This window comes from Mus caroli, chromosome 18 (assembly GCF_900094665.2).
Source record: "Mus caroli chromosome 18, CAROLI_EIJ_v1.1, whole genome shotgun sequence".
NCBI classification, from domain to species: Eukaryota; Metazoa; Chordata; class Mammalia; order Rodentia; family Muridae; genus Mus; species Mus caroli.
This window is the reverse complement of record NC_034587.1, coordinates 67,260,977-67,272,576: the sequence shown is the minus strand read 5'-3', so window position 1 is coordinate 67,272,576 and position 11,600 is coordinate 67,260,977. Positions and strand designations below refer to the sequence as shown.

The following is an 11,600-nucleotide window of genomic DNA, read 5'->3' as shown; positions in this document are numbered from 1 at the left end:
GGCATGCTCTACTGCCTTAGTCAGCTAGTGGACACTAGAAATGAAAAAAGTTCTAGTCAAAACAAGAGGAGCTTTGGACAGCACTTACAGGGTCCTTGTAAACCTAACTCATGTCACATGAAAGCCTCACTGTGGAGCACTATTCAAAGTACTAGTCATGGGTAAGAGAGGAAAGCTGTGTGCCAGAAGCCAATGTGCATCTTCTGGGGGAAATCACCACCCTCACACTGAGAAGCCTGCAGGCACACTGCAATTCGCCAGCGACTTCCTATCACCTCCAATTCCACACTAAGGGCCTGTGTCAAAGCTGAACGTGTAGCAGTTACTATCCAGGGGCTCCATTTGTGTGTAATCTTTAACAAAAGAAGTTCCAATCAGTCTGTGAATATAGTCATTTATTTGTCTTTACAGTGATGATGGAAGAATGTACAGGTATCTTCTTTCAATAAAGTATAAAAATCTGTTTATATACAGTGAAGTATAATAATCTTTAATTGGGAAACTTATTTGGTACTCCTGATCTGTTTATATTAAAACTGTGGGGGGAACAAATATTTCACGTAAGTGCTACATTTCCAGTAGACTGCACCTGGCCTCAAAGCTGCACTGCACCGTAAGGGCCCTGCTTGATATTATAAAAGACTCATTTTAAGTCCTAGGATTCAAAATAAACATCATTTGGAATAATAGATATATACATCAAAAATACATCTAAAAAGGCATTGGTTAGTGCTATTAAAAAGCTATGTGCTCAGGTACACTTTTTCTTACAGGCGAAACCCAGTGGAAATGTTTTAATTCTGTTTCTAGCAATTTGCTCTTGGGGAAGGTCAGTCGAAAGTTACCTGTGAAGACAAAAGAAAGAACAATGACTTCCTAGGTGAAAGGTCAGAGAGACTCACTAAGAACCGCATGCCTACAGCCCCAGCGAGCACTGAGCTGCAGGCCAGACAGAGATGGCTGAAAACCCTAAGTCACCAGATAGATCCTCCTCATACTCCAGTATTCCATTCTGATGGCTTTTAATGCCCAAGTCAGTTGCTTATACAGTATATCTGGTCTACAATTAGCTTTAAAAAAAAAAAGATTAAAAAGGAAACTCACAAGGTATATAAATAAAATATCCCAAAAGCCAAAAGCCAAACCCAGACATATTTTTTGAAAAATTCGACTTAACAATGATATCTTGGACTTCACAATGATTGATTTACTTCACAGCATATGGAGGTGTGCTTGAGTCTTCCTGACTACCCAAGGAAGATGACCCCGTGCAACTGCACACTGAGCCGTTTGTATCTTTGGTCCAGTTCATTCACAGCTACACATTCACACACATTTGTTTCTGTCATTATCTCCTTTCTCAATCACTCTTCAAATGCTTGATAACCTGGGGACTTATCTGTCCTGTGAAGTTTCAGTAACATAGAAGAACCGAGCTCACTGCTTAACCAAACCAACAAGCGGATGTAGGGGATTAGAAAGAGCACAGCATGAGGGGAATGGCAGAGCTGAGGAAATTAAAGCTTAGAAGAGTCAGAGACAGTTTGTTATGGGCCATGTGAAATTGACCTCTTATCTAGCTATAAGCTCGAGCCCTGTCTATTCTACACATAAGGGTGACACCTATTCTGGTTGTGTACCCATGTGTAGGATTTTCAGTGCATATAGGATAAATGAGTAGGTTATGCAAATATAATTTTAATAATTAATAAGTATCCTAGGTATTCTATAAGCTACAAGTCTACTGGCCTAGTCAAACAATGTCTTCTTGAGGTCAGAATATAATATGCATAAATCTGTCCCTATTGAACATGTCAAAATAATGGTCGTTTTTTTTTTAAGGAATTCATTAAAATTCTAACCATTCCTCCATACTCTGAGCAGGTGCCAGCCCCTGTACACGGCAGCTGCTATCACCTGCTCGTCTACATGAACTGTTGTGTGCTGACCCCAGAGCACTCTAGAAAGTCATCACCAAGGAAATGAAGGTCTGTTACATCCTAACTAAGCCACTCCTGACCGGCCAGGAGCAAATTCTGAAAGAGAAGGAAAAAATCTGACAGAAGAGGTATGCCAGCCCAGACTGCATCTTGATACAAGGACATAAACCATGCCATGGGAACAAGACCCATGCAGACTCCCTTACTGCTCCAGAGACTCTGTGGTTATGGCCTCAGACCAAAGGACCATGCTCTACACTTCTGTCTCTGTGACAAACATAACACACACTGAACGAACTCATCAGATGCCTACAGTGCATTCTTTCAGCTTGTAAAACAAAGTCTAAAATGTCAACACAGTGTCTTCCTGTTCTCAGCGAGGAAATAAAGGGCTTAAAATAAGACTGAGCCAGACTCTCCCAGTAAGGAAATAAAGACTTAAATAGGACTGACGTGGATCTAAACAATCTGTATGGCCGGGAAATTGCGTGCTGGGTGGTGCTGCCCTCACTGCACACGGAAACAGGAGGCAGAACATTTACTCCTCAGTCGCAGTGTCATCATGGTATGGGGCACCCGAGGAAAGGGAAGGTGATGCCAACAATTAACCCATCTTCTCTCCACTCCGGACCTGTGCTCTGCTCCTCTAATGGATAGGACTCCCATGTCGCAGCTCCAGTGGAAACCTCACTCTCCCTGGGTTCTCTCAAGCTCACATCCAACCAGCCACCAGGAACCTGATTCTACCACATCTCAGACCTACCCTTTCCTGCTCATCTCCTGTCACCTTGAGAAAGCCACCACTGTCCACTGCAACATTTCAACTGGTCCCTGCCTCAACGCCTTCTCTACTCCATGCCAAACAAGCAAATCTGGTCATACCACTCACCTTCTGTGAGACTCTGAGCAAGCTCCAAGTCTACACTCTGACTCACAGGCCTTCCTGACTGGGCCTGCTGCCCACACAATCCCCAGTGCTCCACAGGCAACAGGAGCCCTACATTCCCACTTCTCACCCCTTCTCTCTGCTGACCCAGCCTCTACCCCAAGCACTTTCTGCCTGTGCTCTGCCTGACTCACTTCTACTCATCCTTCAGGACCAAGGTAAACACATCCCTTCCTCAGGGCAGCGTTGTTGACCCTTTCCATCATGTTCTGCTCTGCAGTCTCTCCTCTCAGATTTGGTTTCTGAGGGAACAAGCCATAGGTGTATGTGTGGTAGAAAGTACAACAGATCTTGCACACACACACACACACACACACACAAGCTCACAATTGCATCTTTAAGATGAAGTGTTATACTTGTCAATGCTCTTCCCGTTCTCTATGTAATGCACAGTGTTGAGTACCTACTAATGGTATGAGTCTGCTTATCTTATTTCCATAGTTCTAAGGAGGGCATGGCATCCCCCAAAAGGCAAACAGTTCAGCCATTCCTCTCTAACCAAGAGTCCTTTTCTCCTTCCTCTGCTTTCTTTCAGGACACCCTAGCCATTTTCTCAGCATGGATTAAAACCATATGAAGTAGGCCAAAGGATCCCTTCTAGGTAGGTGGCTTCTGCATCAAGGATGTCCTCCCAGAATTAGGACAGACATGATAGCTTATGGGTCCTTAAGGCAGGGCAGGCCACATGCAGGACCCATGAGTGTTGAGCAGGCTACAAAGAGAAAAAACATGACAGTAAATGCCTTCTCTCTGCAAGCCTCTGCCTCCACCAGCCTCTCTCTGTGCCTGCTGTGGCTCACCTGATCATATTCTTACGCCTCATCTCCACTGTCCATGTCAATGTCTACTTCCTCCGTGTCCGCAGCCCGGGACAGGATGTCGGCCATCAGCGCCTCCTCCAGTTTCTTGCGTACTTGTTGGACTCGCTCTTCCTGTTTCCTTTTCAAAAACCAAAGGAAATGAAACTGAAATTTCAGTAAAACGGAAACTGCTCTGACCCCTCGGGGACCCTGCGGAAAGGCACGCGTCCTCCTCCTTAGGCTTCCCAAACGCCTCTGCACAGGAGCCACACAGGGCTGACTCTCACCAGAAAACAAACTGGATGGGCCATACAGTGGTGCTAACCTCTTATCTCAAGGGATTCTGGAAGGAATACATGAACTTGAGTGGCCTTTTCCTCAACTTCAAGAATTTCAAGTATGTGAAGATTTGGGGTTATAACTTAAAAAAATAAGTAGAAATAACTTGGAAGTCAGTATATGTGAGGCAGATAGCCTGGTGCAGCCCCAATAGACAAATGTGTTGGGCTTGCCCTGGCAGTCTGTGGATGAGTCAGGACAGAGGTGTACTTCAAGACCATATCAGAAGAGTAGAGCAGGGCCAGGACCCCTGAAGCCCATGCACTGAGGACAAAGAGCAAAACCACCTATCCAGCTGCGATGAGCCAAGCAGGTGAGACCATACCCTGAGCTTCTCTACAGCTCTGTGAAGCACAGTGGGGGGGTGGGAGGGGAGGGGGATGTGAGACCAGCTCCCTGAGAAAGCAAGGGCAAATGGACATCCAAAAGCAAGCCAGGAGACCAGAGCAAGAAATAAAGAGACAGAGGAAGGGGAGAGTGGGCTAACCCCACACAGATAGCAGCCACAACCTGGTGTGTGAGTAGACAGGTGATGATCAGAAGGAGGAGCCACAGTAACAAGGAAAATTCGGGGCTTTACAGAAAAAAAAAAAAATAACAGTGCAGTTCCCTCCCACTAGGGCAGACAGACTACAGCGCTACCCAAATCCAGGATACCAGACAGGTAAAGGAAACATCCTGGAGGACTCCAGAAGACCCCTGGGAGATTGGCCAGCTGCGGAGTCCATCTTGTTCTAAAACCCTGAAGTGAATGACACTATGTCCAAGGTAAGACATGTAATAGGTACCATGTAGCCACAAAAACACTTTATCTTTTCTCTGTTAAAAGAAACAGCACAAAGATTTGCTAACAGACTTCCAGTTCCTAAGTGGGGATTCCAATCAACAGGAGGGAAAAAGTACACTGTCAGTCTGACCTCTGACCTCTGACCGCTACAGTTTCCTTACATCAAATGAGTCTGGAGTTCAACACCAACTCCATGTAATGGAGTGGGGTACAGAAGAAGACTCACATCAGTCACCACTAAAGTCAGATCACAAGAGGCACAGGGCTGGGAATGATGCATCAGGAAGGCAGGGTGGGGCACTGCGTGCGCCTGGTGAAGATGTCTAATGTCTGGGGTGAGTGTCTTTTACTTTGAATATGACTTCTTGCCTTTATGCAGCAAATGTGCTTGCTGTAGGAGTAAACAGAATTCTATGATGTTCTCCAAGACTCCTCCATATCCAATATACACTCCTTGTACAATTTCCCCCAGGAAAAGTGGATGACATTGGTGGATAAGGTGGGATGTTGCTCTATAATTGGTTACTAATCACAGAATCATTAATTAATCACAAGGAAGCTGATTCTAGTGAACCTAACCAGTAACAAGTGTGCTGAGAGAAAATGTGAGGGTGTACAGAGAAGCCAAGTGGGGACCGCAGCTCAGTAGTGGGGACTGCAGGTCAGTAGTGGGGACTGCAGGTCACTTTCAAGAGTATAGAGCAGCCCTTGTTCAGTGGTCTCAGTACCCTTGCTTTGTTCAGAATAGAACAGGGGTCTCAGCTCTGCAGCGCGCAGTGAGTTTCTTATCAAGTGTCTGTACTTAGAAAAGACTCCCATGTTCCAGAACGTAAGATGGCCCAGAAATCACTGGTTTCAGCCTCGTGAGGCTCAGCAGAGTCCAAGCTGTCAAACCACAGACTGTGAGCACGTAAATGACTTAGGCTACAATTTATGGGAATGTCACCAAGTATCAGAAATTACACCATGAATGAAAATATTATCAAGCATGCTGAAGAAATAAACTTAATGCTGAGATCTTTAGCAAAGGCTCACTTGGGAAGCACATATACTACAGCTAGAATAACAGAGAGGACCAGCAGCCCCTGAGCAAGAATGAGATCTTTAGCTAGAAGCTCTGCGAAGCAATGGCCGGCTTCAGTCAGAGGAAGAGCCGCAGTCCCACTCAGTGTCACTTCTGAACCTGTGCCAACTCAACAAGCAGTGCTGCCTGGTGACTCCCACTAAGCTGGGTCCATCACATGCCTGGTCTGGTAGACACTCGATCCAGTCCCCGGTCTAGGTTTCAGATCGCTCCTCTACCATCAACAGGCCTAGTGTCAAAGCCACTGGCATTCCCAGTACCCTAGCCTAAACCCATTACAACTTGTGAAAATCCTGTTTGCTATCACTGTGCTCATACCAAGAAGGAAACAGCCTTTTCCCCAAGTGATTATCTTCCTCAAGGTCACAATGATTCACAAAGCCACCTCTTCTCTTGCTTTGATTTTTATATTTTGTTTTTTATAAATTCTTCAAAAATAAAGTTGATTGCAAATTCCAAGAAACGAAAGCATCTGAATACAACTTGAACTGTTTCTATCTTTTCAAAATTGATTATTTTAGAGCCTGAGAAGGGTTTTCCAATTATAAATCTAGCTAGACTCATACATTCAGGAACATTTCCATATCAACTCTTTATAGATTTAGATGAAAACAAACACAAACAGAAAGCTATTTTAAATTGGATGTTTCCAAACTGCCATCTGCTGGTTTCATCTAGGAATGGTACTCCAGGAAAATTCAGATTCAAATAGAAATAGTGAAGTGCACATACAAACTGCCATGTTTTCCAAAACAAAGCAATGTACTGAGGTGTCATTATCATCATTACAAAGTAATGGCGCCAAAGTTCAAAGGTGCCAGAACAAAATTTCCTTGTGATCTCACAATTCAATGTGTTACTTCTCTGAAATAATAGTTTGCTTATACCTCAGGGTGTTGTCAGTCTGAGCTGAGATTTCCTTTTACTGTCATTGCTAAGCGCCTGCTCTGTGGCTCAGCCTTAGAAAGTGAAAGATCTTCATAGATGTAACTGTGTCCTCTCTTACTCCTGACTGATTACCCCTTTACTCTGCATTCCTCAGTTGCTTCCCATCTTGCTCTACTGTATGAGTGTGTGTGCATATACATGTGTATGCATGGATGCATGTGTGTGTACATCTGTTCATTTGTGTGTGCTTGGGGGCCGTATGAATGGATGAGTGTGCCCTTGGGTAGGCTGTGTCTCTGGAACTCCTTTAAATCTTTACATGGAACAGAACAGATATAAGTAAGCCTCTAAGCTGAGTTTGAATGAACTAAATAAAGTCATGATAGGGAAACTGAACTTTAAGATGCAACTGAGCCTCAAGGCAGCAAGGCTCTCTGTCACCTTCTTTACAGAAAGGTTGGTTTACAGACAAACGCAAGCGGGAAGAATCACAAAGATGCAGTGAAAGGGTTATGCTGTGGTCTGAGGATAGAATACTTGCCTTGAATGCTAGAGGCCTGGGTTTCAATTTCCAGCACTACAAAGGCAAACCGAAACTAAAAAGAAACTGATAAAAGGCCCAATGGATGAAAGAGGCTCATTAGAGTGGAGCTCCAGAGGCACACACTGTGACTGCAGCATTGAGACTATGACTAGTCATGTGACTAGTGATACCTGTGATAGTCACTCTGAAACAAAGCTTATTTTCAAAAATATTTTCCTTTCCAAGATCTTTATCACATTCCATGAATTTCACAAAAGCTCTGTATCTTAGTGCTGTTGCTGTGTGACCAAAAGCAACTTGGGGACAAGGAGGTTTATTTTGACTACACTTTCATTATCAGAGGAGGTCTGAGCCGGAACTCATCAAGCATGGCAGGCATGAGTCTGGAGGCAGGAGCTGGTGCAGAGGCCATGGAGCGAGCTGCTGACTGGCTCGTCTTCATGGCTTGCTCAGTCTGCTTTCTTACAGCAATCAGGCGCTCCAGCCCAGAGATGGTGCTGTCCACAGTGAGCTGAGCAGTCACTGCCCTGCAGGCCTGTCTACAGCCCAATCTTATGGGAGCAATTGATCACTTGAGAGTCCCTCCTCTTAGATGATGCTACCTGTGAGTAGTTAGCATAAAGCTAACCCAGACACCTGTAATACCCAAAAGATGATCTCTGACAGATCCATCCCTTACAGATAGGGGTTCACCCCTCTTTGGGGGGGATTTGTATGGATAGAGACAAAGATGTCTTGTCTATGGGACAACAGGCTGAACACAAAGTTCACTCATGCTTCACAGACTCTTTCTACACTTAGTGTGAAGGTAATTTTCATGGCATTTTTGATAGCTAAGCGTATGAAGCAAAGTTTTATGGCTTCAGGCTGTTCACTTATGGTGTCGGATCAGACCTCAAAAAGCTTCAGGTGTTGAACTTGGCTTTAAGTTGTGAATATAGGATGATCGACTGTATTAGCTGTGGCACTGAGCCTAAAGGCTTTCATAAAAAAAAAAAAAAAAGAATTCATCTACAGGCAAAAGTGAGGTATTTAAGATTATGTTAAGATGACTTACCTAATGTCTTCATCTGTAACAATGAAAGCTTTGCAGAGGGGTTGAGATGTGTTAAGCCAAACAGCAGGGTTCTTTTCCACGGCAGCAGAGACTTGTCCTGTGATGGGCGCAGAGCTTGTGTGTAAAGCACTGGCCACAGCAGACAGAAGGGTCTCATCATTACTACCTGGACCGACTCCTGCAAGGAGAGAGCAATGCTGGTAAGAGGAAACCACTCCTGAGCAGTGGGCCTGGCACTGCCTAAAACAGCCAGTATGTTTATGCTCACTTAGGATCACACAAGTAAGCCTGCTAAAGCAACAAAGGGCAAGCCACATCCATGCACTAGCTACTGAACAGCAAAATGACAGAACAGTTAAGAACTGTAGACAAAATTTCAACTTTAAAGTACATTTCTTAAAGCCCAAATTTTTGAAAAGTTATGTTCATTTTCTCAAGAAAGGTCAACTAGTTAAATAATTTAAGTCCCTGTAAGATCACTATGTTACACTCAAGTATCCCTGTTAACATACCTGGATTGGTTTCTTCCTATTTAGCTTTTAATAACAATTTCCTATCTCTAGGCTTATCATCTATATTCTGAGACTTCAGGGAAGGTCAGTGCTAGCATGACATGCCCAAAACTTAGTCATGACTTTCAAACGACCAGAACCAGATTCTTGGAAGTAATACAAGCACAGCCTCACGCTTGTGGGGGCCTCTAGCCACAGCAAAATTTAAGGGATCCAATCAAAGTTCTGAATTTATTTAAAGCAATGATGGCTAGGAACATACAAATATAAGATAACAGCCCAACCGCACACTTGGAAAATTTCTGAGAAATTCACACTAAGTCAATATTGAGGATTGAAATTCTAATACTTGAAAAAGAATGTAACTCTTGACTAAGGCATAACCATGTGAGAGCAGCAGTTACAGGACAGCAGGAGGCCTTGAAGTTGTTATCTCAGTAGATAAAGAGAAGGAAACTGCTGGGGTGAGATGGAAACCACTTTGTTCATCTGCAGTCAGAAATGCGGCAGCACATGGGTTAATGGTCAGTCATAAGGCTAGCAGAGAACCAAACATTTCACACGGAAGAAAAAGAGAAGTTAAGGCCGACATACTATACAGAAGTATTTTTATGACGCATATCTGTCATGTATGTTTCCCCTTGGTTTATAGTGTAAGAGGCCATCCAGCAAAACACATTGTCCCCAAAGCAAAGACCTGCTGTTATTTGTCAATTATGAATGCACAATATCTAAGTACAGTGCCACACACACAGTAGGTACTTAGCAAATATCTACTCAACACAATGTAAATGATACCTTGAAGACCTTTAGGTAGCTCCATGGTTTTTATAATTTGTTCTGTTACATCTGATGCGCTAAGTCCTTGTAGCCTCTTCTCCCAGAAAAGCTGTAAGGCAAAAATACCACTGTTAACAGACACATTTCTGAGACAGGGGGGGGTCACAGAGCTGGCCAGTGCTGCTGAATAATGAAGTCAGTTCAATGGCCTCCTACTGTGTTCTGATTCTTTCCTTAGAGCTCACGCAATGAAAAGCCAAACCAGAATTCTTTTAATGCATAACTCCGTCAGATGACATTACTCAAAAAATGTTTTGACTTTCCAAAATCAGTTGCTTCAATATTATAGACTGTTGCATCTTATAAATTATATATAATTGCTCATAAGGTGTAATTTGAATTTTTAAAGATTCATTTAGCATAAAATGCCAATGTTAAAATTTATCAAAGAAAGAAAAAAATAACCAATATCTTTACAAAAACACGGTTTTTCTAAGACCTTTCTACGTTTAGCCTCTCAGTACCCTTTAGGGGTAGATGCTATACTTACTGCTGATAAAAAGCTCCCCAAGGCATCTAATACCAGTGATGAATCACGTTCTCTTTGCTGCGCAGTCCCTCGATCCCTCACTCACTCAGGGTCCCTGCCTCAGGGCTACTGAGACACAGCAATGCTAAACTTTTACTTTATATGCTTGTCAGATGCCAGTTCTTTCTCTCAGACAGTTATCATGGCTCACGGAGTGTGTGCATCCATGCAGCGTCTTCTCTGAGTCCCTACAACACACTGTCTTTGTCTTGTGCACAATCAACAATGGTTCTGCTCCTTTTTCTTTTTAATCCACATCACATTTACTGTAGACAAGGAAAACCAAAAGTTTTCTTCCTTCCTTCAATCCTACATAAGAGGACCTGGTGCAGGGGTGGTGCTGAGACAATCTAGGTAACGAGTAGTCGGAAGCAAGAGAGCTGAGCTTGTGGAAGACACATGAGCGCCTGTGGAACTCCAGCTCCACCGCTGTGACATGTACAGCCCTGGTCATGGTTTACCTCTTCAAAGGATTTACTTCTCCTTTACAGATGAGGGAGCAATGGCTACCACACAAGACAGCTGTGGAGAGTGGGTGAGGCAATACATGTCAAGCGCCTACCACACAGTAGTCAATAAAACTTACTGTATATAATTTATAGCAGGTTTTAGCTACTTTTAGGGCACTGGGAACTTAATATGCACAGCATCAGATAAGCACCCATCAGACACAGGAGAAGATATGATAGGATAAGTCTCCAGGGGCAGAATCATAGTATGCGGAATTTATAACCTCAACCTATCACCAAGAATAATTTCCAACGAAACACTCTAAAGACTTTTGTATCTATAGTTAGTTAGGTGCATCACCTCTATAGTTAGGTGTATTACCTCTTCCTGAAAAGTAATGTCAATAAGTAGCCAATATAAGTAGGTCAATCAATACTAGGAAGATGGAGTTATGTTAATTAAGAGTTCATTGTAAGTATGATGATTATCATAAGCATCCTGAGAAATCCTTTCTGCATTCTGTTTAATTCTTGGTAGTAAAATGTTATCTTTGTTTTGAATACCACAGCTATTATTTTTACTAATTAAGGGAAATAAAATCCAGTAAAATTCCTAATTAATATGTGCAGGATTCAGAGTTGGGAAGATGACTGTCAGTAAAGTGCTTGCCTTGTAATAATGAGGACCTGAGTTCAATGCCAAAAATCAAAGTGAAGTTGCAGGCAGGGTGGCACAGGACTGGAATCCCAGCACTGTAGCAGAACATAGAGGCAGATCCCTGGGGCTTGGCTACCACGCCAGCCAGCTTGGCCTAACTGGTGAGACAGACCATTAAAGGCAGAAAATCTGTCTCAAGGGAGGTGGATGACATTCATGAGGGTAAC

The 11,600-nt window shown here is 43.4% G+C and overlaps 1 protein-coding gene across 1 annotated transcript in view; it reads right to left on the bottom strand.

Annotated features, from left to right (window-relative positions):
* Positions 1 to 377: 377 nt before the first annotated feature.
* The window catches only part of Mbd2 (methyl-CpG binding domain protein 2), a 56,200-nt gene continuing 44,977 nt past the window's right edge, over positions 378 to 11,600 (bottom strand). The window contains exons 4-7 of the mRNA XM_021150429.1: positions 9,696 to 9,786; positions 8,386 to 8,563; positions 3,687 to 3,825; positions 378 to 845 (exon numbers count right to left, since the gene is read on the bottom strand). Coding sequence (XP_021006088.1) covers positions 3,699 to 3,825; positions 8,386 to 8,563; positions 9,696 to 9,786 — 396 coding nt within the window. The 3' untranslated portion in view covers positions 378 to 845; positions 3,687 to 3,698. The remainder of the gene's footprint in view (positions 846 to 3,686; positions 3,826 to 8,385; positions 8,564 to 9,695; positions 9,787 to 11,600) is intronic.